Here is a 25469-nt window from a genome sequence, read left to right on the forward strand (position 1 = left end):
CTGATTGCTTATTCCCAAAAGCTGACTCGGTTTAATTAACTTAAATATTATAATAAAGAAATAAAGCTTTGGTTTCATTTGTTTATTTTACATGACCAAAAAATTGTTTACTTTCTCTAAAATGAACTTACACTGAAGCATTTTTTATGCTTATGTCTAAATTTGCGGAAGAGAAACGATGGAAAGTTCAAGCTGTTTCTGTCTTTTGTGCTGATTTCTGAGTGGTCATGTTTGTGTTAGAAACCTTGACCACCATAAAGTTTACTATTCAGCAGAAAGCAGTGACTCATGGATAACTTTGATAATTTGCATTACGCACCTCATACTAAGCCAGGAAAACAAAGGCAAAACAGCAAATTTCTCCTTAAGCTTATCAGATCACACGTTACAAGTGTTATAACGTCTAGACGGGACGATCCCGACATGCACACCCTGTCCTCTCATTGGCTGCTCAGGATCTCTGCCGTCAGGTGGTGTTTGGCACTGGCAGAGGACAAATACCCGACTCGATCCCGCTGTATCTCACTGCTCCACCGCGACTTACCTGGAGAAGAAATGGCAAACTCCGACCGAGCCGACACTGCAATAGCCTTCGTCTACAGGGGCACGTTTGTCCACTCGACTCAACAAAAGGCGCTACAGATCCTGAAAGATGCGCTCCTGGGAGTGGATACACAGGGAAAGGTTTGTGGAATTCCAGAATACATTGATTGCGTTTTACATTTGATAAATATCTTGATGATGATTTTTAACTGACAAAAGGGTAAATCACGCAGGCTTCAGGGCGTAAATCTGGTATAATATGCTAGGCTATTTTAATTTTGTCATATAATTAGCTGTTGCTGAGCAACTTTGGCAGTATGGTCAACAGTAAACCCCCTGATACAGAACACTTAATAGCATTATAAATAGACGCCTACAGTACACCTGCCTGATTACAACGTGTGTAATTAAAAAAAAAGATATATAACTTTTAATATGAATGTTTTTTATCCACAGAAAATAATAGATTCTCGTCTCGGTTGTTGTGAACAAAGGAATATGTTTGTAAACTGTAGATGAAAATACATTTTAAGCTAAACGTATTATAAATATACAGCTGTCTATTTTCTACCAAAGCCTCCCCTAAGCTCTCAGCTCTCTCAGCTTGCTTAATTACAAGCACCTTTCTGCACGTATGCTTTTAACCCCCGTCTGATTTCCATTCTGCGGTCAGATTGCTTTTATCGAGGAAGGCAAGGAGTTAGAAAAACTGTCCCAGACCTTTGGATTCAAGACATCTGACATCACTCAGCTGGCACAACAGTAAGCTTATTATATAATCTTGATGTGATTTCAGTAAGTCAGAGATTGTTTGTGTTATAATTTCACACATATAGATATAAAGAAAAGGGATGGATGGATGCTCATCTTTGTATTGGAAGAAATTGATTTATCTCATAGGTCATAAAGCAATTTTTTTTGGCTTGCTTCATTCGAGTGAGTTCTTCATGCCAGGACTTGTAGATACCCACATCCATGCATCACAGTACAGCTACGCTGGCACAGCATTGGACATGCCGTTACTGCAGTGGCTTAATGCTTACACCTTTCCTGTGGAGTCACGCTTCAAGGACTTGGAGTTCGCCCGCAAGGTCTACACCCAAATAGTGGTGAGATTGCCAGCATCAAGAGATAAGTGAGTTTGGACACTTATCTCTTGATGTCAAACTTTGAACATTTGCATCAGTTAAAAGTTGTTGATGAAAGACATTCAACAAGTGAATAAAGAAATCGGATTGTGACTCAGCCTGTGAGTTAAGGGTCTCAGAAGTGTTGATTTGGTCTTAATCCTGTGATATGATCCCTGTGCTTTACAGAGAAGAACTCTGAGAAATGGAACAACAACTGCTTGCTACTTTGCTACAATTCACACTGAAGCCTCTCTGTTGCTGGGCCAGATTGCAAGTAAATGTCTTATACTAAAACACATGCACAAACACACACTTTAAGCTGAATGTTTATATTGAAGCATTACAGTAGGCCTCTTAATTATTTAAAAATATATCACATTTGTTTTTTATGTGTAATAAGCTACGATAATATTTTTAAATTTCCCATAGTTTAAGATGACAAGATAAGGAAGTTGGACTTTAATAAAAGTGACTAAATATTATCAGAATGCTAGTTTGCCTCACTTCTATACAATCATTGTCATGTGCAGTATGTTATGATGCTTTGACTTAGACTCAGTTATTTAATTTTTTTTCTTGCCTTTCTTCACTCTAACGATATGTTTCATAAACACTGCAAAGAAATGGTCCTTCACCTTTATACCCTAGCTTTATCTTGTTCCTGTCATATTATGTAACACTGAACAAACACGCACATGAATTTATAATGATGTAACTCTAACGCATCAAACCCTGTTATTGGCAACATAACAGAGTCATTTTGTGCAATCAGGGGCATTGAACTCTTAACTTTGTCCTGCTCTGAGTAGCTGTTCCTAGAGAACTGTTGAACAGAGTCATGTGCTTGTGTATAGGCACGTTGGAGTATTTCCAAACCGTATATTTAACATGAATAAAGCTTAAGAAAATACTTGCAACAAACCAATTTGTTCAGTTGAAGTTCAAGCTGGAATACAGCAATAGAGTTTTCTGACAGATCAGACACAAAATGTTTTATCATAGCTGGACAACATAATCTCAGAGTTGTGAAACCACACCTGACAACAGAGGTGTAGATCTGAGATTTGTAGTGACTAGCCTATCGAGCTACACCCTAAAGCATGCCATGATGTGTAATATTGTTCTCTGTAAATGGGAGGGCCATTTATTAAAAGGACATCATGTTCTTTTGTATGGGCTTGAAACTTGTGATCGAGACCATAAACAAACTGGGAAAATGTTTACTGAGGTCATATATCAAGTGAGCAGTAGAGTCATTATCCCATAGAAGTCATTCGCTTGACTTTACAGAGAGAAATCTGTCCATCTTATATGCAGAGATAATAAACAAGCACAGACTAGAGACACCTAGAAAGCTTAAATCACATGTGTGGGCATGTCAATAGATGAAAAATAATGCAGCTGTCTAACGATGGGATGGAAAAGAAAGTGCAGTTTTTCAACTGTCTTACATCCTAACTTGTGTAACCTGATCACCTGAGGATTTTACAGCACAATAATCTGTTTGACAAAGCTTTTTTTATGGTTGCAAACAGTACATCTCTGGTATAAACTCAGCCTGGTAGCAGGAGTATTCCACCTGGACTTTTTCAAAGCATATCACAAGAGGAAACACACCTGTGTACCTAATTATTTCACTTAGCTGCCTCCGTATCAGGCCTCTGGTGTCGTGCTAGCTGAACGACTGACCTGAGCCATGGTTAATCCTATCAAAACAAAAAGCCATACTATTGCAAGCGGTGCTGCTGAACCTGTTTAGCACTAAAATGCGTCAACTTCCACATTACACAATATCTATACTTAGCAAATGACTCTGCGTGCATTTATATCAGATGACTGGCATAAGGAGTTACAACAAGATTTTACTCTGACATGTGTAGAGCCTGTAATGAAATGTCAAGGTCAAAGGGACGCACATACAGATGACATTACAGAGGCTGTTTATTATATGTGAGCATCACAACTGCACAAATACTCTTCATTTAACATGAAGTGACAATGACTGACCTTTGTCCTCAAAAATCTAATTAAATCAAATACTCAGTAACAGCTTTGAATGGATTAATGTTTACTTATGTTCCTGTTTACTCCCCGATGCCTTTCTTGCAGATAACTTTGGACAGCGTGCTTTGGTTGGCAAGGTGTGCATGGACAGGAACGACTGTGTGAAACATTACAAAGAGACTTTGCAGGACTCTCAAGACGAGACCTGTCGGTGGGTATTAGCTGCTTAATACCGTATAGCAGATCTTGTGTTACGATGTTCTTTCAATGTAAACATATTCCATGACAGAACAAGTTTGGTTACTTTGTAATTATTCAGTCTGGATCGTAAAAGAGGCAGTTAAGCTTTAAGCCTTTATGTCTGAGACCCTGATACAGATTTTTTCAGATTGATGCCAAATGTGTTACAGATCAAACACATGTAAAAAAAAAAAAAATTTTTGTGGGAGTTAATCTGATATCATAGACAGAAATGTCAACACTCTATGGGAAAAAACACTTTTTCAGTAGTGGAAAAGTAGTAAAAAAAAACAAGTGAAGGTATCACCTGTTTAGTTGTAATTGTGGTCAAAAGTCAACATAACTCATGGGCATGGCTGTCATGGTCTTATAATAATTTCTTTGAACTGATTGTTTTCTGTGGTGGAATGATTGTACAGCATGTGTCTTTAATGAGTATAAAAACCAAGATTAGGGTCCAAAAGTTTAGATTTATATTGGATTTTCACTAATCTACAGCGTCAAAATATTACATATGGTTTCAAATATATAAATACACTTAGCAAGTTGCACCTCAACCATAGTCTTCTGGCATAATTCTGGCTGAATATTTGACCAACTGGTAGAGTTTCTGTGTTTCCTGCACAGACTCTGCTTTTAAGCGTAGTCCACAAATTCTCAGTGGGGTGAGGTTGGAATTTTAAGAAAACCAGAACCGTAATGTAAGGGATGCTCCCTTATGGCATAACCTTGAATCTAATTCCACTTAGGATCTTTCACAGAATTATAAATTTAAGGTCCCAATTTAACAGAATCACACATGAAAACAAAATACATAACATTAAATCGCATAAATATGCCAGTTGTGCTTCAGTACACATGATTACCAGCAGATCTGTTCTGAGCACAAGTTTCGGTTTCAAAAATAGATGATTTTTGATATCAGTGAATGTATCTGCCAAAGATAAATAAACTACATTGTTGTTTTGCTCTCTGAAGGTTCATTAAAGAGCTCCTGAACAAAAAGGTAAGATTCTTTAATACAATAAACAGGACTTTTCAAAGATATTCAAAGATATAGAAAAAAACAAGTTTTCTGATTGTCTCTCCTTTCCTCCTCTGAGGGCAGTACCCTTTAGTGAAGCCTGTGGTGACTCCCCGTTTCGCTCCATCCTGCACAGGAGCGTTGCTCGAGCAGCTGGGAGAAATCGCTAAAAATAACAACCTGCACATTCAGGTGAGTCAAACTAGGCTATGTCTGCTGGACACTTTTATCCCAAAGAGACAATGTAATGTTGGGACAATGAGGTAAAATTCACACATACATGTTTGGCATAATGCAGCAACTGTGCTGCAACTCAGTCTGAATGCTAGAGCATTTGTCAGAGGTTTTCTTAAGCTATCACTTGAATATCTGATGTGTTTTTTTATTGTCAGAGTCATATCAGTGAAACTCTCGAGGAAGTAAAGCTTGTAAAGGAACTGTTTCCCGAATCAGAGTCTTACGCAGATGTCTATTACAAACACAACCTGCTCACTGACAAGGTTAGTACACCCCTGCCTGCACACGGTCAGACATTTTTGCACAAAACATTATCTAAATACTTACAACCACTAATACTATTAATGATGGGGTGATTCACAGACAGTGATGGCCCATGGGTGCCACCTCAGTGATGAAGAGTTGGCTCTGTTCAGAGAGACTGGAGCCTCTTTGTCCCACTGTCCCAATTCCAACTTTTCGTAAGTACTTTATGGTTTCTACCATAACCATAACCATATCTGACCAAGTGCCATGAAACAAGGTCTATGAAGTTTTACATAATGAACACAGTTTGATTGTCATCTCTCTCTCCCTCTTTCTCTCACCGTCTATCCAGGTTGTGCAGTGGAGTGTTAAATGTCCGCAACGTCCTGAAACACAAAGTGAAGTTGGGGCTGGGAACAGGTGGGAGAGTAGAGCAAGTGTGAACACAGTTTTAATTTTGCAAACACACCAATTCTTCGCACCATAAGGATAAAATGTAATAAGTAATAAAATGATTTGTGATGATTAAGCTTTTATAAACTCTGGCCCACACTAGTGCACATTGTTATCAATTAACTAAATCTTCAGCAACAATCAGTTTTATTTAGGCCGGACAGCTGGGAGGTTCAGTATCCAGGTCAGCTTAAAGGTGTAAAGTTAAGCTAAAAGTTGGTAAAACTTTTGATTTAATAGATGCTTTTGTGGCAGCACGAGGTGGTGGGGAATAATAAGGAAAAGATCTAGGAATCAGTGATGTCACACACAAGCACTAGAATGCCGCCGCAGCAAATGGGAGATCAAAAGTTTTTACAATTATAGGGAAAACCCGACAACGCCATCCTGGGAATTTCACCCAGAGAATATTTAGTTTGAAACTACGTTAATTATCAGTGATCCTTCCAGTGATGTAACACAAAAACACGAATCTATGAATCAAATAATCATTCAGAAACCAAACATACAAACAAAAACACATAAAAACTGCTCTAACAATAATAATAATTTAATACATTAAATGCACATTAACAGGCTTCCATATATTCAATAGACAGCTCAAACGCTATTCTAAACATTTTGGTTCACTGCAGAAATCCAAGTCAGTTGTGCTTGAAAAAAAAGCTGACTCTCAAGTCAATTAATGCCCAGCCAGTTGCTGAAATGGGCAGAAGAAAAACTAAAAGAAAGAAGGCAAAGCAGAAAGGCAGGCCCAGACTTCCTGTAATGCATCATAAAATTAGCATATACAGTGAAAAGACGATTATGACAGAAGAAATGCTAAGTTTGTAACAAATCAATGTTGCATATCGATCAAACGGAGTTATCCAATTCACAAAGTGGCCATAGGAGGCTTCTGCAGCTGCAACCTATAAACAATTCAATTCAATTCAATTTTATTTATATAGCGCCAAATCACAACAAAAGTCGCCTCAAGGCGCTTTATATTGTACAGTAGATCGCACAATAATAAATACAGAGAAAAACCTAACAATCATATGACCCCCTATGAGCAAGCACTTTGGCGACAGTGTGAAGGACAAACTCCCTTTTAACAGGAAGAAACCTCCGGCAGAACCAGGCTCAGGGAGGGGCGGGGCCATCTGCTGCGACCGGTTGGGGTGAGAGAAGGAAAACAGGATAAAGACATGCTGTGGACGAGAGACAGAGATTAATAACAGATATGATTCGATGCAGAGAGGTCTATTAACACATAGTGAGTGAGAAAGGTGACTGGAAAGGAAAAACTCACCTGTTTACTACCAAGTAAAATAATAAATGTACGGCACAAAATAAAAACATACCAGCAATTACGGAAAGGCTTCAGAGGAAATAATCTGCAGGTGATCTCTACGAAAACACGAGCTGCACCAATCAACAAAAATATAGCCAATTCAGACTGAGGCAAGGGCAACATCTGCATGAATCCTATCTTTCACAGCTAGCAAAGTCAGGTGACTAAAGGTCCAGGTACATATGGCAGCAGGTGAGCGAGTCAGGGATGCTCAGATGGCAGCCACTATCTATAGTAGCATCATATAACGTGATTTGCCACCAACCAGTGATTAACAAAGCAATATGAAAATATGATATTCCTTCTGATACACTTTGATTACACACATTGGAAAGCTAAGCAAAGCAAGTGCCTGCTTTTCATATTTTTTCATTGCCCTGTCCTGTCTGTGTCTGTGGTGGTGTACCAGATGTGGCCGGAGGTTACTCCGCCTCTATGCTCGATGCCGTGAGGAGAGCTCTGGATGCATCTAAAGTCTTGACCATCCAGGACCCAAAATACAAAACACTCAGTTTTGAGGAGGTGTTCAGAATAGCCACACTGGGAGGCAGTCAGGGTAAGCCATTCAAAACTAGAACTGTAGTAAACATTATGATTAGCACTATTATGATAACAGAAGTAGTAATAGACATGTGCTCAGTAGCTATGTAGTCATGTATCTCATCTTTTTGATGAACTAACTCTCCCCACACTAAGAAACTGTTTATTTATGACGTCTGTCTTTCTGTAGCCTTGTCCTTAGATGACCAAACAGGGAACTTTGAAGTTGGCAAAGACTTTGATGCCCTGAGGATTAATGTAGCTGCTGAGGGTGGGCCTATCGATCTCATCCAGGACGAGGAACCAAAGGTTGGTCTGAATTGGTTGAAATGAATGAATTAAAGCAAAACAAACTAACAAAATAAACTCTAATTGGAGTCTCACAATAATCTATAATATCTTGAATTTCAGATTCTTTTGGAAAAATTCTTGAATTTGGGTGAGTGTCACTTTCTTTTTGCTCCAGAAAATCTCAGTTTAATGTGACTTTGATGTGTTACGAGCCATTTGCTTTATGCTTATCTCCCTTTCTTTTTCTGTGTCAGGTGATGATCGTAACATCGCGGAGGTGTTTGTAGCTGGCAGGAAGGTGGTGCCGATCACAGAGTAAATACAACTGTACCTGTCTCACAGCCTAAAATACAGGTCCAGGATATCCAACACGACAGCAATCAGCCCTGTGCCTGCACAACAGACAAAATTGAATTAATCAGAGCATAAAACAGAGACTGTATTTCAATTCACACAAGCCCAGTGGTCACCTAAGCCTGAATACAGTCTGCTGCATGCGTCTTTAAGCATAACTGCTACGCTGTAAAAAGGAGAATAAGGGATTTAATTACTGAACTTTGCACTTTTTTAGACAACTGTTGCCAGTAGTGAGACAGGCATGTGTCATTTTTACCTACTACTAACGCACCACTGCTCTCTGATTAACAAAGCACTTTTTTAAATCTTCGTTTTGTTCACAAAGACATCATGCTTATTATTTAAACTTCTTTCTTAAACTTGTTTTTTTTTTTTTTTTTTTAATCCAGCTGAAGTTTTAAATACTAGTTTTCTATTGCAGGTTGATATTTAAGTGTCACAATTGTCCACGAAGTTTCGTGCTAGTGATGTAAAGCTGCTCAGTGTGCCACTGCAGTGCCTGACCCGATTATCTTCAGTGGTTGATGCTCCAATTTATAATGCTTGTGCAGCTAAAGCATCCTTTGTGATTCAAAGACTGGAACTGACTCGACTTCTGATTATAAAATACCAAATAGCACATGATTATACAACCCCAATTCCAAAAATCCTCAAAAAAGTTGGGACAGGGCCATGTTTGTAGGACTGTGCATCCCCTCTTCTTTTAGCAGCATCCATAAACATTTAGGAAGTGAGGAGACAGATTTCTGGACTTTTTGAGGAGGAATGTTGTCATATATTGGCCTGACATACCATTGTAGCTGCTCAACAGTCCTGGATCTTCTTTCCTGTGTTTTCCATTTCGTGATATGCCTGGACTGCAGGCAGGCCAGCACCCAGACTCTTCTACTATGATGCCATGCTGTTGTAAGAGCTATGCAGTTTAGCAGTGAACGTGTTTCTGAGCCCATGCACTGACTTCCATGACAGAGTCAAGCCTGTTTTCAGTGCAGTACTGCCCGTGGGCCCAAACATCACATGCATCCAATGCTGATTTTCAGCCTTGTCCTTGCACACAGAGATTTCTCCAGATTCTCTGAATCTTTTGATGATATCATGTACTGTATGAGATAAGATGACTGCGAAGAATGTGATGTGATATTCACAGTCTCCCCAGTTTTATGTTGAGGAACGTTACTCTGAAATTGCTCCACAATTTGTGGGTGAAGGTTTTTGCAGATTGGTGAACCTCTGCCCATCTGTACTTTAAGAAACTCTGCCTCTCTGAGATGCTTTTTGTAATCAATTGTTTCTCCAGCTGTTTCTTTTTAGTACCACTTACCTTTCCAGCCTTTTCTTGTCCTCCGCTCACTGTTTTGAGACGTGCTGCTGACATCATATTCAAAATGAACCAATACCGGTGGTCATAAAAATCCATAGTCAGCTTTAATTCACTGAGAATATTCTCAGTGCATCAGTACTGCCAGTTATAGTTCAAACAGACTATGTATAGGTTACTGTTACAAACTTTTTCAGCTGTTAAGGAATGAAGAAAATAATAATGTGAACTTATTGCATAATATGTATTAGCTTTAATACTTGTATTTAAGACAAGTCTAATTTTTTAACTGCTAATTTTTTATCGCACTGTAATAAAAGTCAAGTCTTACACACTTGCTCGTCTTTGATGTGTGGCATCATCTGTGATTGAAATAAAGAATGAAGCCAAGATTGTATTGATTTGTTCTATTCTTTTGATATTTAATTTGCAGTTATCAATTTCTTTTTTGTGGAATAAAAAAAAAATACACACTGGCCCTTCTTTCCAGCTAAACAGGAAGCTTACACATCCTTCAAATAGCAATTTTACACAGTCTGGACAAGACAGCCTGGAGACATGAAGCTGGCTGTAATGGCATGCCCTACTGACATCAAGGCTTCTTCTCTTTTTTAAATCGTCCAATAAAACAGTTTACTGAAGAGAAGATGTCATGCTAAAATTCACAGCCACTTGTGGGAGAAACGGTAGTCTGAATAGTTACAGTATAAAACCATCCTAAAGCACCTTTATCTGAAAAAAAGTGCTTAGGATAAGATAAGATGCAAACAAAACAAAACAGCGTTTTCATTTCACCCATTGTAAACATACAACGAAACACCAATACAATTAACTTGATGAGGCGGTGTTGTGTTATTTGTGAATGATTTGTTGAAAAGAGCAAAATCTTTCAGCCCGCAAACTGAGCAACTTTCTTCAACTGAGCTAACAGCTGCAAGCAAAGTAGCAGAGATGCTCTCACATGCCTCACCCTCAAGTTAAAAAAGTTCACGTCTAAAAAAAGACTTCTATTCAACTTAGTTTCACTTCATATTTTTCACTTGGTTGTCTGCACTCCACCCACAGTGGTGCTGTGTCTCTATACCAAATGGAATATTTCCCAGAATGTGAATGAGTCTGAAGAAGACTTTTTTCCTGCTGTGCATGTAAAAGTGAAACTTTGGATGGTTCTGATCCTACAGACAGTTTCTCAGGTTTATGTGTGAAAAAGACTTTAGTGACTGTTTTGAACGGTGTATGCTCAGGTGTCCTGTTCATGGCTTAAACTGGCACTATTAATTCTATTGATTTAATTGAAATAAATGTAGGCCTATAACCTCCTGTTGACTAATCCATGAGGTACAGCAGTGAACACGGAAGCCCAGTTGCCCAAATCGTTTAAACAGATTTACAGCTTACAGCCATAAGACCTGAGCACACCTGATCTCATCAATCTGATCTCAGGGGCTGGGCAGCGTCAGGCCTGGTTAGTACCTGAATGGGACCCCACCTCAGAAACCAGGTGCTGTAAGGTTGAAGGGCGGCTCAGGTGGTGGAGCGGGTCATCCACCAGTCTGAAAGCTGATCTTGAAGCATTCTTGGGTAAAATACTGAACCCTGCTTCATCTCTGTGTGCGAATGTTAGATAAATGGACTTCTATGGAGCTTTTGTACTCTAGCTGACCATTTAAAGTGCTTTTTACTACAAGCCTCAGTCACCCAGTCACACACACGTTCATACAAGTGCTTTTTTCTATGCCTAAGTGCACACACACTCAGGTAAAAGTGCTTAGGTATATAGATAAAAGATATACATATGGACATGTGTGGCTGTGTGAATGAGACTAGTAGTAGAAAGCCTTTAAGTGCTCACATTGTGTAGAAAGTCAAGCGGAAGTTCAATTATTTTTCTTAATTGCCTACATCGATATTTACCCCTCTCAATCGTAGACTCAGTATTACTATTGCAGGGGTCGGCAACCCGCGGCTCCGGAGCCGCATGCGGCTCTTTAGTCCTTATACTGCGGCTCCGCGTGGTTTGGGAAAATAAATTAGAAGTATTTAGCTGAAGTGTATTTTATCTATGTTAGTTCTTTTTAACTCGTAGTTCTAAATTGGAAGATTGTTGTGATTTTGAAATATAAAAATTATATTCTATTATTTTTTCATCGCTCAAAATAAGAGTCACACTCGCGGAAGCCGGTATACCCGCCGAAACGCCGTGCATTTATCGAGACTTTCAACCCCAGATAGGCCAATTACGGATCTTCGGATCCACATTATGTCAGCAGCTGTTCTCCACCGTGAACTATGTTAAAGACAAACACCGTGAGTAAACTGACTTCGTATATCCCCGATTTGCGGACTCTGTGCACAGAGGTTCAGGAGCAAAGTCCCATTGTAAACAAATCACGGCAGACCCGACGATGTTTCCATGAACACGCTTTTGAGCATCTCTTTATTGAGCACTTTTCACACACGGTTGCTGTACGCATACAGCCGGCTGTAGCTTTTCAGCTCACAGCCCGACATACACCACCAACAACACAACAGCATAGATAGCGCAGACGTAAAGGCGGCGAGGCGTGATTGCGGGTGTCGCTCAGGTGCGTCCCACTCCCCTGCAGCGGCGCTGCAAACCACGCCCCGCCGCACGCATTAACCAGGTAAAATACATATTTAGGCAGAATTTTGCAAATATCTATTTTTCATTTTTCAGCAGCATAGTGCTTTTTTCCAATTATTTTTTAAGAGTCAGGTCAAGGCTCCAACAGTCCAAAGGCGATATAAGGGTGGCGGCTGACAACATGGATCATTTTAGTTCAGCTGGGTGTCTTTCCTTTTGTTATATTTCTTTAAGAGTTCAAAATGTGTTAATTACGTAAATAAAATGTAATTTTCTCTGTAGCACTTCATGGATTTCATAAGCAACACACCTTAGTTGTTCACACAAAGCACAAAGGTAAAAAACAATATATACAGTGTTATCTTCATTTTAGATGTCAAAAAGTATTTGCGGCTCCCAGAGTTTTCTTTTGCGTGGAAACCGGATCCAAGTGGCTCTTTGGGTGTAAAAGGTTGCAGACCCCTGTACTATTGTCTTGCTGCACCATCGTGTGGTACAAAGTGGTATTACATAAAGTGTTCGTATTTAGCTTTACAGCATTGCATTCTATTGACAGCTGGAAGGTTGGAAGGTTGTAAACCCTTTTAATTAACAGCAAGTATCTTAAACACAGTTCAAGATTCATTGATGAGATTCAAGAATATCAGCATTTAAAGTTACTTTACAGGCACATAATTAAAAGACTTTTCCTGAGATTAATACACAAGGCCTTAATTAATGATTAGTATTACATTCATAGACAAGTTGCTTGCAGATAAAATAATAAAAGTGATAATAATCAGTTAATTTGCATTTTTAACATTTTTCTCCGAAACTTCACATTGACCTTGAACGTAGCTTGATGTTCAGTGACACTCGGTCCCTCCCCAAGTTTTTCAGAAAGCCCTACCGGGTTACCAGGGAAGTCTCGTGCACTGCTTTGTTTCCGCTGGACTTTCAGACCGGGAAGGTTTACGTTTGTTTCACTTGATGATGTCAGGCAGCCTGACACGGAGTGCCCCTGGGAGACAAAACTCAGGGAAAAATGTTCTATGTGATCAGCGTCCAGTCAGGAAGTGTTGAAAGCGTCAGAGCAAGGTACAACCGTGCTTTGTTTTCGCATAACGACAAGACAGCACACTGTTACATCTGCCAGGTAGGTGTCAGTGCACTGGAAAGTATTCTAAACAATGCATTCAGCTCCTTTCAATCTTTCCGTAACTACAAAGGCGAGTTAGTTAGACATCAGCACTGATAGTTAACAGTTTACTGTAGCTTGGTTAACCCTGCCACTCTCATTCACACACGAACACCAAAAGTAGTTTATTAACATCAACTAGTATGTTTTAACGTTTAGATATGAACGCTGATCTGTGAGAGGAGGGGGTGTGCACCGTGTCAGCTTTATATGTGCTGTAGTTTTTTTTTTCTTTTCTTTTTTTTTACATTTGTTGGCAAAATAACTTCAATCCTAATGACACCATTCAAATTACATAAGAGTTAAAACTCCTTATCAATATTATGACTTTATAAAAGAAAGCAATGTCTACTTTTAACCCTTCATCACTTGTTGCATTTGTCCACTTCAGCCCTGAAGTCAGCTGAAATCCCACAATGCCCTTGTTTCGGGCTTTGGCTGAACGTGGTGGGGCGAAGGCTAGACCCGGGCGCAGGAGGCAGAGAACGGGAGACTGCTGGAGGACAGATGTAGATGGTCCGGTCCTTTCACTGAGGCAGCTGTCTCTGCTAAGCCTTGCTGACAACATGAAAGAAGTGTGGGTGAAAGACTATACCGATAACTACCTGGATCAGTATTCATTCAGATACATCATGGGGCCTTTCAACTTACTCAGTGAGTTAATGAGGGTCTAATTAAAAAATGATAACAGGAGAAATCAAAAAAGCAGCAGCACAGATTTGACTAAATCACTATAAGTGATCCCCTGCTGTACGTGTCTTAATAATATCTTTGCGGATGTTTGTTTTTTTACTCTTTAACTCTGCCTGTAGCCAGTGAACTTGTTGAGGAGCTGACATGCCTGCTGTGCAGCAGAAAGCAGTTGTCCCGGGCAGCCCTCCACCTCCTGTTGGTGCCCCAGCTTCGAGGTCTGTCTCTGGAAAGTTGTCCTGCTTTGGTCACCCCGGCCCTCTGCACTAACATTGCTGCACGCTGCCAGGTTAGAGAGAAACCACCGCTTCCATGTCCATGTCTCATCTTTTACTGCACATGCAGTTCATGGCTAATGGTTAAGGGGGTTCTTCTCCAGCTGTAGACATTTTTCATATATTTATATTTTACGTAAAAGAGACATTTTCCTTCCTGCATTAAATATCTATATATGTTACAGTTTCATGAGTTGTTTTTTATTCTGGGAATGAACAGCTCCTAAAATGAAAATTAAGACCCTGTTCACAGATGCTTTTAAAATATGTGTTGGGTAATCAGATCGCCATTATCAAGATGCACTGTGATCTGATCAGTCAAACTACTTACGAAGGGGGCCAAACTTGGTAGCGTAGCATATAAAGTGCACTGATATGTCCTGAAAAAGGATGCTACAGGAACATATATATATATATATCATCAGTGGTGGTGCTTTTTGTTTTAATCTTACCTTGGTTCCTTTTGTAAGTCACATACAACTTTGTCCTGACAACCTGTCAGTGCAGTCAGTAATATAATCTAAACACGAATGTTGACACCATGGAGGGTCATGATGGATGCAGCTGTAAACTGCAGTGTGTCTGGGCTGACTGTATGTGATCCAGTACCCAAAGACTTATTTTAAACCAGTTGCTAAGAGGGTGCTAGATATTTGGTAATGTAAACCCACTGCAATTACACTAGAAAGTCGAAAATTCATACAAATTATTTAAATATTTCTCTGTTTCTCCTGATTATTTATTGTGAGTCTGAACTTTCTGTGTTTTTGTCTCAGGATTTGAGGAGTCTGGATTTGTCTGGAGCCCAGCAGCTACCTTCAAAGGTCATTTCCGAAACCCTCCACGGCCTTCCTGCTTTGCGCTCCCTCTCTCTGACTGGCATGTCCTGTGACAAGCATGTAATCAGAACAATCGCTCAGCGTTGCCGTTTGTTGCGGCATCTAGATGTATCCCGCTGTCATTTGCTTTCCCCAGGTGGATTGCTTCCTCTTGGAGGTGGGGCTTTCTGCTCATCCTCAGGCAGTCCCTCTAAATCTCAGTGTTCTGTTTCCACTTCCTGCTCTGATCAGTCCTCATCCTTTCCTGCAACTGTGGCTCCTCTTCCCCTCAGCAGTCTGCTGGCTCTGGATATTGGGTTTGGGGTACAAGAGGAAGACCCTGTGGCTGCTGCAGCCTACCTCCTTCTCTCTCTCCCCTCCCTGGAAAGAGTAGCCATGGAGGGCATAGAAAAGGCCTGCTGCCTCATCGAGCAGAGAGAGTTCAGCCTGGCAGACGAGTTTACAAGCAGGGAAGGAGTTGCCAAGCTGGAACAGGTTTGGCAGGAAAGAAGAGACAAGGAAGGCAAGGATAATTTAAGAATGAGGAGAGAAAAAACAGCAGTGGACAGAGAAAATGAGGATGAAGGGGGGAAGGGGATATCATGGGAGGAGTATAGGAGTGGGAGTGAGGAAGATACAAGTAAAGATGAAGGGCTGCCTTGCTCTCAGAGGCAGTCGGGGCAAAAAAGGACACATCTGTCACAGTCAGACTTTGTCCTGAAACTGAAGGATGTTAAGGGCTTAACCTTTGACTCTTTGGATAGTTTAGGTCGTTTATGTCCAGGCATTTGCTCCATGTCTGTGAGTGTTGACAGTAATGAAAACACTAGAGGAGGAAGCAAGGTATCTCTGTTAGCTGCGGGCCTCAAGGCCTGGTCCGGTCAGCTGCAGAGGCTCTCGGTCCAATTCCCAGGAAATCTGGACAACCTCCTTCCCGCTCTGTTAGTTGCAGGGTCCTCTCTGATTTCTCTTACACTTGAAGGGGTGAAAACCAGCTCCTACACCAGACTCCTGCCAGTCATCAGGGCCTGTCCCAGACTCAGAGACCTGCTCATTTCTGCTGAGCCTCCTCCCTCCTTCCTACAAATAGAACATGAGGAGGATCAACAGGACAATGGAGATCTTCCACGTCTGCCTAACCTTTGCTCTCTCACACTCAGGTAAGGTTACTGCTGAGGTACTATTTATAGTATACCAGGAAGTATTGCCCTTCAGTAAAGATTCCACACTGCTGACATTATTTCTCAGTAGTTTCTTTGTGTGTTCTTGTAGTAGGCTGCTCAGAATGATGTTTCATATCCATCTAACATTTGATCATGCCATTAAAGGAAAGTCAAAATAGTCTATTTTTGCTGCCAAGTTTAAGAAGCCCTGATATACAGATAACGCTGGCCTTTACAGTGTTCATATTCTTCTTTTTAAGCCTTCTTTCTGCCTCAGGAACATCCATCTGTATTGTGGCGTATAACAAAATAAAGTGGGAGGAAATAATTATTTGAAACTTAAGAAATGTTTGTAGCCTTACCAGAGGCCAGGAAAATTATATTTTGATAAGTAGACAAGACTTAATCTTCCTTGGCAATCTATCCACCATTCAACATTTTTCCTTATCTTCTTTGTCTTTCCCTGAAGTTTCTCCTATGAACACAGCCAAATAAAGCCTGCCATGTTCTGGATGTCCCTGAAGACGGTGCTCAGGTGTCTCCTGACCGGCTCCCCTTTACTGGAGAAGCTCTCACTCGTCTCCCTGCCGTGCCCCCTGGACTACACTTTACAGAGTGTGCTACGCACAGAGAACTATGAGCCGCATGCTTCTGCAGAATCCACAGGCTCACCTCTCGTGCCGCTCGCACGGGTACGCCACGTTGATCTGCAGCGGACAGACGTGACGATTACAACGGTGAAGAGTTTATTACAGCAGAGCAAGAGACTGAAGTATGTGGACGTGAGTTGCTGCTGGCAAATTAGTTACTCCGAGTGGCTGGCCTGCAAGACGTGCAGTAATGTTCAAATTGTCTGGGCATAATGAAGAGATTACCAGCTGATTCACGTACAGCAAATAAAACCACTGTGCACCTTTTATAGTGTGAGGTTCTACTACAGCTCTACGAGTGTTGGCAGGTTATCACAGGTTATTTTTGCACTGAGAGAACATATTGAAGTAACACTTGATGACTTGTCTTATATAAAAAGAGTTATTACAGTAACTTGGATACATTTGAAAATGTGCTGTATAATTTATACCATGTTTTAAATCATTCGTCATGCTCTTTTTATTGTTTTTCAAACTTATTAGAAAGTCAATATTAATGTATTGTCTTTTCAGTAAGCTATAAATCTTATATTAAATACACATGAGAACCTGGATTTGTGTATGACTTGTGATTTTATATCCACTATCAATCCACTGCACATGTCCAAACTATCTCAGCCTTGCCTCTCTACCTTTGTCTCCAACCCGCTCATTTCTAATCCTGTCAATTCTGGTCACTCCCAATGAAAACATCTCTGTGCAAACATCTCCAAACCACCCATCATAGCATATCTCGCTACCATCTTGTAAATCTCTTCTTCACCTCTCTCTCATTGCTTTGGATGTTTGACCCCAAGTAATTAAACTCGTCCTCCTACCTCTCGCATATTGAACTGTTTCCATCTCTTTCACACACATGTGTTGTGTCTTCGTTTCTATTTCAATATCTGTCCTTAATCACCTGAACCTGCTGCACATTCTTCCCAGCATGATCTCTGCCTGTCAGTCAATAAAAGTCCTTTTCCTTGCCCTGGTGTCCATCCTTGCGCACAACTCAGTATAAACCTTTGACACCTCTCTCTTCGACTATTCCACTTTTTCTTTCTTAACCTCTTCCTTTAAACACGATGATTTCACATCACCTGGCCCTGGGGACCTTTTTCTTACCTAATTCCAGGAAGTAGGTGGCGGTATTGCACAATAATCTCTACATTAGACGTGGAAGAAGAAAAAAACAAGACGGGCGGCTGTCTGCTCACAGGCTTCCGATCCGGGCTACGCGGAGATGAAAATCAATCACCACGTCTCGACTACCACGTCACTCGCCGGATAGCTTCTCGTACCTTTACGTTAGTTAGCCAGAGGTTAGCATCTGGCTGCTAATAAATGCCACATTTTCAAGAAAAGGGGGAATTTTCACACCTTTCCTAGTAAGTAATAAACCGGCTAGGAGCTGTGAACACGTAACATTCCCGGTTTTACAGTGACGATCAGTAAAAATGCGCAAAAATAGGATCATTTAGCTTTCTCCTACAACCAAACTCAAACGTTATTCAACAAAAACGTCTGAAATGCAAAAGTTAAGTCGCGTTAGCGCTTATCTGCTTTCCTTTTATAAGCAGTGCTTTTCCTGTTTGGCTAATATCTGTCTGTAGTTTAAATACGTTGCCTTTACAGCGAGAATATGCTACATGTCCTGTGTCGTACCGGCTCTGCAGGCCTTCTTGATAAAAGAGCTCAAGTTCCACTCAAAATAAAATGTTAATAACTGTTAATTCATAATATTGCCCCCTAAAAGGTCACAATGATAAATGAAGACATCAGGACGTTTGAAACAAGGCAGATATTCATCTTCCAGCTTCATGCTTTATAGTGATAAGTAAAGCAACAAGTAGAAGAAATGTCCATCATGGGAAGGTTGGTTTCTCCTCGCATACCTTTCACATATCTGTGACGTTTCATACTTTGCTGAGGCTCTCTTATCTTTTGTTGACAGGATCAGCTTTTCGTGCCTTTTCCCAGCTTCTTGGCACTTCAGCCTCTCATCCCAGGTTCTTCCTCGGCTCGTGATACCATCAATCAGACAGCTGCTCTTCATCAGTCTAGTGGTCTGCCTCATAGGGCTGCTCTACCTGCTGCTTGTTGCTGGAAAGGGGCACGTCAGCTGGATCACCAAGGAAAATCACTTCCACAGGTTTTACACAACTACTATCCAGTTGCAGATGTCCTAGTAAACACGGGAAGCATCATTTCTAAGTTTTACGATTCTATATTGTTCAACAGGCACTTAGCGAGGGTCACTGATATCGACGCAACAGACACAACCAACCCCAACCTGAACTACGGTCTGGTAGTGGACTGTGGCAGCAGTGGCTCCAGGGTGTTCGTGTACTGCTGGCCCCGGCACAACGGTAATCCCCACGAACTGCTGGACATCCGGCAAATGCGAGATCAGAACCGCAAGCCAGTGGTCATGAAGATCAAGCCAGGTGAGATGTCCAGTGTTTGGCTCAAACCATTATCACAATATTATTTGGTGATGCACGCATTTCAGCATCTTGTACTGCCTTTTATTTACCCGCTGCGGTCTAATGTGTGTTTTCCTTCAGGTATTTCCGAATTGGCTAAAACACCAGAGAAAGCCAGTGATTATATATACCCACTGCTGAGCTTTGCAGCCCAGCACATCCCCAAACACAAGCACCAGGAAACACCCTTGTATGTCCTGTGCACAGCTGGAATGAGAATCCTACCTGAGAGGTAAAACCCCAATAAGAATAAAATCATGAACTATAAATCTGTTCACACCTGACCTGACCTGAGTTACAGTTAAAAAGCAAAGTTTTTGTTATTTTGTTTGTTTGATTTCAGTCAACAGGAAGCACTTCTGGAGGATCTGCGCACAGATATCCCAGTCCACTTCAACTTCCTCTTCTCGGATTCCCACGTGGAAGTGATTTCTGGAAAACAAGAAGGTACGTAAATGGAAACGTAATTTGAATTTGTTTAATTTAACACATCATCAGACAATGTACAACGATATAGTCCAGGCAACAAATACATAAAATTACAACATGAAATTTCGTAGTACACAGTACACAAGAATGAACATCAGTGTGTTATACAGAATGAGAATGGTTTGTGTTTTATATTTACTACAGTGGAGGCAATTTGATTCATCACTATGTGGCCACTGAAAAGTTTTCTGACACTAAACCTTCTATCATAATTTACTTTGTATTTATTGGTTTTAGGTGTCTATGCTTGGATTGGAATCAACTTTGTCCTTGGAAGATTTGACCATGTGCACAATGGTAAGAATCCACGCAGGTAGTATTTCACTTGTGTAGTAAGTTTTTGCCACTAAAAGGCTGTTGTGCTGCATGTTAACTAAATCCATGGAGACTTTTGTATCTGCTACCACGGTGCTCGTATGATACGCCTTCACTAACCGAATCTCAAACCTCTTTTCTGTCGCTCACCCAAGACGACGAGGATGTAGTGGAGGTACATGTTCCAGGCGGCGATCAGCAGGAGACGCTGTTGAGGAAAAGGACGACAGGTGTCCTGGACATGGGTGGTGTCTCCACACAGATTGCGTACGAAGTGCCCAAAACTGTAAGCTTTGCTTCTCCACAGCAGGTTATTATCCACAACCAATTCTGTTTTCGTGCTGTCTTTGGTTTTTGCCACTCACCCTCTGTTTTTCTCCCCCACCCCCCTTACTCCCCTTCTTCCACCCTCTATCATTTCCTGGTAAAACCTGTATGCACCATTTTTGTCCCGTGGAGATGATCTGCTCTCCATTCATCACTATTGACTCTACTGTAAGCCAGCTGCAGGCTCAGCATATATGCCACTGATTGACTGCAGCCTCCCTAGATAGTTAATGTCAGCTTCTTTGATGTTTTGAGATGCTTTATTTGAGACACAGTATTTAGCTTTCTCTTTTTTTCTCTTGCCTCGTCTATGGGTGCCCTGCTCTAATAATAAAGGTGTGTTTATATGTATACACGCACTTTAGAAGTGCGGGTGTGTAAATTTGGATATGCGTGTGTAGAGGGAGGGAGTCACTTCTCGTGCTGATGTATGTTTGCTCTGTAGGAGGAAATCGCCAAGAACTTACTGGCCGAGTTTAACTTGGGGTGTGACGTGCATCGCACAGAGCATGTGTATCGTGTTTACGTGTCCACCTTTCTGGGTTATGGAGGAAATGCAGCACGCCAAAGATACGAGGAGAACCTCATCAGAAATACCGCAACCCGAAACAGGTGAGGTCTGCAGGCCATTCTCTTGGCTTAATTAAACTGTTTTTTTGTTTGTTTGTTTTTTAAAGGTGGCACTACACAGTATTGCGGATATTTGTACTCTAATCCCAATTTATTCAGGCTCTTAGATCAGCATATCGGTGAAACAGTGGAGTCTCCCCTCCTGGACCCATGTCTACCCACTGACCTGCAGGATGAGATTGGCCCACCTACACAGCGCCTGTATCTGCGAGGCACCGGAGACTTTGACCAGTGTAGGCAAATTCTCCAGCCATTCCTAAACCGCACCAATGACACCCAAACCTCCCTCAGTGGTGTCTACCAGCCAGCAATTGACTACAGCAACAGTCAGTTCTATGGCTTCTCTGAGTTCTACTACTGCATGGAGGATGTGCTGCGCATGGGTGGAGATTATAATGCTTCGAAGTACGCCAAGGCTGCCAAGGTGAGTGGCACTAAAAACGTTTAAGTGCCAGCAGAGCTCCACGGTGTTGGGTTGTGAGTGCAGAGCCTGCTGAAGGACTCGGGGCCCTGATGTCACTTTCATGGGCTCTTTCTGATGGTTTAGTCAGTGACATACACATGAGTATCCCCCCTAGGTCGTGTAGGGCTCTGGCAGTGTTCCTCCTGGTCCTTCAGTCTTGCTTGCTGATGCCCTTCTCCTAGTGCAACAGCCCCATCTCCTTGTATGTCCTCCACACTCTTGAGACTGTGCTGGGAGACAGTAAACCCCATTGTCATAGGGATGCGCCATGTTCGAATAGCTGTCCAACTTGAATGGGCTGCGGGAACAGTCTCATGCTACCAGTAGTGGGAAGTATCAGTAAGCAGGGATGATGGCAATGGTGGTCATCACCAGCTAAACCATTCCCTTTTTGAGATTTGTTTTGTTACCTCTCCACTGTACCGGTTTTCACTTTGATTTACAGCAAAGCAGGTGAAATTGATTCACAATGGCTCATGCTTGTGAACAGGATGGATTGATATCCCTGAAGTGCTGTACAATACAAATGTAAATATAGTAATAAAATAGCAGAAACCAGACATAGCAATAAAATTAATAAAAATGTCAGTTACCCACAGAGTTAAAAGCCAGGGAATGAAAATAGATTTTTAATAAGGACTTAAAAACTGGCACTGATGTAGCCTGTCTAATATGGAGAGGAAGGTTATTCCAAAGGGTACGCTTGGAAAGAAAGGGCTTAACCTTCGTTAAACATCTGAGGTGATAGAATGCTGATTTTACCACCCCGTTTACGTGGTCATCAAAGGTAAGTGCAGAATCAATTTTTACTCCGAGATTTGTGATCGAACTCTTTAGTTGGGAAGTCAAAGCTGCAAGATCAACATCTGGAGTGTGAGAAAAACGATTTCGGCCAAATAAGATCGCTTCTGTCTTCCGATCATTAAAATTTAAAAAGTTTAAAAAGTTCCATGCTTTAACATCACTAAGGCAGTCAAACAGAGGTCGACTTGGGAGACTATCAGAATGACTGAAAGGTAAATAAAGCTGGCAGTCATCTGCATATAGATGGAATGACACTTTATGTTTTCGGAAAATCGCGCCAAGAGGCAAAAGGTACAGTGAAAACAATAATGGCCCAAGAATGGATCCCTGTGGCACACCCCAAAGCAGAGGGGCCACAGAGGATGAAGCCGACCCCAACTTAACACAAAAGGTCCTATTTGAGAGATAGGACTTTAACCACAAAAGTGCCAAACCAGAAATTCCCACACAGTGCTGTAAGCGGGAGATCAGCAAATCAGCAAACTTTATGTTAGACTGTGATGATCCAGTGTTCCTTTAAGTCTTTTTGGGCAGTGGAGTAGAGTTATTTTGTTTGTCATTCACTTGTCACTGGAACCTTTGCAGACGTTTTTATTAAACATTTACAGAGTTACTGTGCCACCCAGTGGAAGATTCTGAGGGAACGCTTTGAGTCTGGGTTATACGCCTCACATGCCGATCTCCATAGATTGAAGTAAGTCAGGACTCTCCAGCAGTTTCTGAAAACAACACAAAACTTGTCACGTTCCTCCAATATCTCTGCTGCATGAATGTTCAGCATGTGCTGTATTTTTCCTGTCTGCAGGTACCAGTGTTTTAAATCTGCATGGATGTATGAAGTATTGCACACAGGCTTCTCTTTCCCAACCAATTATAAAAACCTAAAGACTGCTTTATTGGTCTACGATAAGGAGGTCCAGTGGACTCTTGGAGCTATACTTTACAGAACACGGTTTCTGCCTTTAAGGTAAGATGGATTTTCTCGCACATGTTGCCCTTTCCTCGTCAGTTTACTAATCAAGCTTTAAGTCATTTTGCCCAGTGAAAATAATGGTGTTCATGTGAATAAGTGCAGCCATGGTTAGTTGATCTACAGAGCTGGATTTCACTACACAACTCTTTCTTTCCCAAACTGTTGTAATATGTGTGACTTGTTCTTGTTGTGACCTCTTCCAGGGACATCCAACAGGAAAGCCTGAAAGGAGCGCACTCTCACTGGCGACACAGCTTCTCCTTTGTCAACAATCACTACTTATTCCTGGCTTGCTTCTTCATCGTTTTGCTTTCTATTATACTGTACTTACGGCGACTCCGCCGCATTCATCGGCGCACAGCTCAGCGTTGCACCCCCTCCTCTGTACCATGGCTGGAAGAGGGCCTTAGCTCACCAACAATCCTCATCAATCTCTAAAATTTGTAGAGCGTAAAGTCTGGGCAGCGTGTCTGTTTCCCGTCGCCAATCTTCAATCCTTTTCTCTCTGAAGCCATCTCCTTTGTCAGTGACTCTTTGAAGGCTGCTCCACCTTAATGTGTTTTGAGAGATGGTACAAATAAGGAACACCTTGCATGAATCTTCAGGCTTGCCTGAGGAAAATATGTGTGATTAAGTTAAAAATTCATAATTATATTTTTGCCTGTCTAATTCAGAGGGCAGCTGCCCTTAAGTGTCTCTTATTTATTTCCAAAAATAAATGGTACTTTATTTCCAGGTTATCCATAGGGAAATAATTTCTTAGTCAAAGTTTTTAATTTCACAAAGTTTGACGAATAAACCAATAGTGGCTTCTTTTTTTTTATTTCTATTTATGTGTGGATATTTACAGTTCTGTATGCCTTTTCTTTGTGCATGTACACATCTTTTTTGTTGTTGTTCTTAAAGTTAGATGAAATAAGCACTCCCTATTTGTATAGAAACCTCAAATGCAATTAATTATAATCAGTAGAAGGAGAATTTTTTTGCACTGCAGTTGAGAAGCACGTCCCAGCAGGAATAGTCTTTTTCTGTTTGAGTGTACGCGTGCACATCGCTCTAAAAGTGATAAGTAGCCTTGAACAGCTATGCTAGTGCAATACATGTCTTATCACTGCAACGCATCTACCCTTTTCTCCAGAGCCTCAGTCTTTTCTAAGGCCTTGCTGAAAGTCTTGCGTGTGGATATCTGGCTGTTCGGTTGGATACTGTTGCATATGTTTATGTTTAGGCTTCGTTTTCAGAAGCTATCATGTTACTGCTGTGGGGGGGGGAGATTGTAAACAAGAGCACATGCCCTATTATTTATATAATGAAATGTTTTCACAAATGAATGTGAAATAAATGTGACACTGCAATCCAGTAATAAAAATTTTATGCTATTCTGATCTTTTTTTTTTATCATCTTTTTGGTTAAATGTAAATTTCGTGGTCTTTGGGAGTAATGTGAACACCGACCTCTCTGTCCTCTTTTATTCACCAAATGCGGTTTTTAAACTCAGTTCCTGTTTAAAAGCTGCATGGAAAAAAAAATCAATCGATGGTAATAATCAGCATGTAGCCAATAATGGCCACAGGGGCTGGAGAAACTTTTTTTTTTTTTTTTGCCTGTCCTGTTTGGTTCTTTAGCCATCAAAATTGTTGGCTGAAGGCCAACAAAGATACCCAACAGATTTATTAGTTGTTATTATTTTATTTTATTTAGTTATTTTAATTGTAGTTGTTACACCTGTTGAGAGAGGAAAAAGCCAAAAAAGAGAGCAACATGATAAACACAACGTCACTGCATGAATCTAGCTAAGTGTAAATAACAGTAAATACTAAATATTAAATGTTGTTGTGCAGCACGTAGGACCGACAGCGCACAATGTGCTTTGAGGTAGCAGCTAAGAAAGGTGTAGTTTGT

The 25469-nt window shown here is 41.0% G+C and overlaps 3 protein-coding genes across 4 annotated transcripts; all 3 read left to right on the forward strand.

The window, feature by feature from the left end:
* The first annotated feature begins 455 nt into the window (after window positions 1–455).
* gda (guanine deaminase) lies at window positions 456–10114 on the forward strand. The gene is made up of 14 exons (XM_031726965.2): window positions 456–684; window positions 1217–1305; window positions 1481–1652; window positions 1860–1947; window positions 3783–3888; window positions 4896–4923; window positions 5026–5133; window positions 5334–5441; window positions 5542–5639; window positions 5777–5844; window positions 7623–7769; window positions 7944–8062; window positions 8165–8192; window positions 8299–10114. The coding sequence occupies exons 1-14, from the start codon at window positions 556–558 to the stop codon at window positions 8361–8363; spliced, it is 1353 nt and encodes a 450-aa protein (XP_031582825.1). The 5' UTR covers window positions 456–555; the 3' UTR covers window positions 8364–10114.
* Window positions 10115–13013: 2899 nt separating this feature from the next.
* si:ch211-214j8.12 (uncharacterized protein LOC100000539 homolog) lies at window positions 13014–17651 on the forward strand. Its single transcript, XM_031727017.2, has 5 exons — window positions 13014–13459; window positions 13893–14155; window positions 14314–14480; window positions 15243–16444; window positions 16917–17651. Exons 2-5 carry the CDS (start codon window positions 13918–13920, stop codon window positions 17308–17310), a joined length of 2001 nt encoding a protein of 666 aa, XP_031582877.1. The 5' UTR covers window positions 13014–13459; window positions 13893–13917; the 3' UTR covers window positions 17311–17651.
* Window positions 17652–18251: 600 nt separating this feature from the next.
* entpd4 (ectonucleoside triphosphate diphosphohydrolase 4) lies at window positions 18252–24951 on the forward strand. Of its 2 annotated transcripts, none has more exons than XM_031726976.2 (13): window positions 18252–18467; window positions 18836–18954; window positions 19034–19231; window positions 19321–19526; window positions 19647–19797; window positions 19909–20012; window positions 20292–20351; window positions 20525–20679; window positions 21142–21308; window positions 21426–21750; window positions 23202–23287; window positions 23399–23560; window positions 23770–24951. In XM_031726976.2, the coding sequence occupies exons 2-13, from the start codon at window positions 18938–18940 to the stop codon at window positions 24002–24004; spliced, it is 1866 nt and encodes a 621-aa protein (XP_031582836.1). In that variant the 5' UTR covers window positions 18252–18467; window positions 18836–18937; the 3' UTR covers window positions 24005–24951. The 2 variants fall into 2 exon arrangements, with proteins under 2 accessions (XP_031582836.1, XP_031582838.1); XM_031726978.2 differs by having other exon boundaries at window positions 20525–20655.
* Window positions 24952–25469: the final 518 nt, after the last annotated feature.

Source organism: Oreochromis aureus, linkage group 12, assembly GCF_013358895.1.
Source record: "Oreochromis aureus strain Israel breed Guangdong linkage group 12, ZZ_aureus, whole genome shotgun sequence".
Classification (NCBI taxonomy): domain Eukaryota; kingdom Metazoa; phylum Chordata; class Actinopteri; order Cichliformes; family Cichlidae; genus Oreochromis; species Oreochromis aureus.

Bases quoted from the DNA above. Each gene is read 5' to 3' on its own strand.
- gda (XM_031726965.2), top strand. From the start codon at position 556: ATGGCAAACTCCGACCGAGCCGACACTGCAATAGCCTTCGTCTACAGG. The intron at 5,640-5,776 runs GTAAGTACTTTA...CCGTCTATCCAG, and splicing joins TGTCCCAATTCCAACTTTTC to GTTGTGCAGTGGAGTGTTAA. The intron at 8,063-8,164 runs GTTGGTCTGAAT...CTTGAATTTCAG, and splicing joins TCCAGGACGAGGAACCAAAG to ATTCTTTTGGAAAAATTCTT.
- si:ch211-214j8.12 (XM_031727017.2), top strand. From the start codon at position 13,918: ATGCCCTTGTTTCGGGCTTTGGCTGAACGTGGTGGGGCGAAGGCTAGA. The intron at 14,156-14,313 runs GTGAGTTAATGA...CTCTGCCTGTAG, and splicing joins GGGGCCTTTCAACTTACTCA to CCAGTGAACTTGTTGAGGAG. The intron at 14,481-15,242 runs GTTAGAGAGAAA...TTTTTGTCTCAG, and splicing joins ACATTGCTGCACGCTGCCAG to GATTTGAGGAGTCTGGATTT.
- entpd4 (XM_031726976.2), top strand. The intron at 21,309-21,425 runs GTGAGGTCTGCA...CAATTTATTCAG, and splicing joins AATACCGCAACCCGAAACAG to GCTCTTAGATCAGCATATCG. The intron at 23,561-23,769 runs GTAAGATGGATT...GACCTCTTCCAG, and splicing joins ACACGGTTTCTGCCTTTAAG to GGACATCCAACAGGAAAGCC.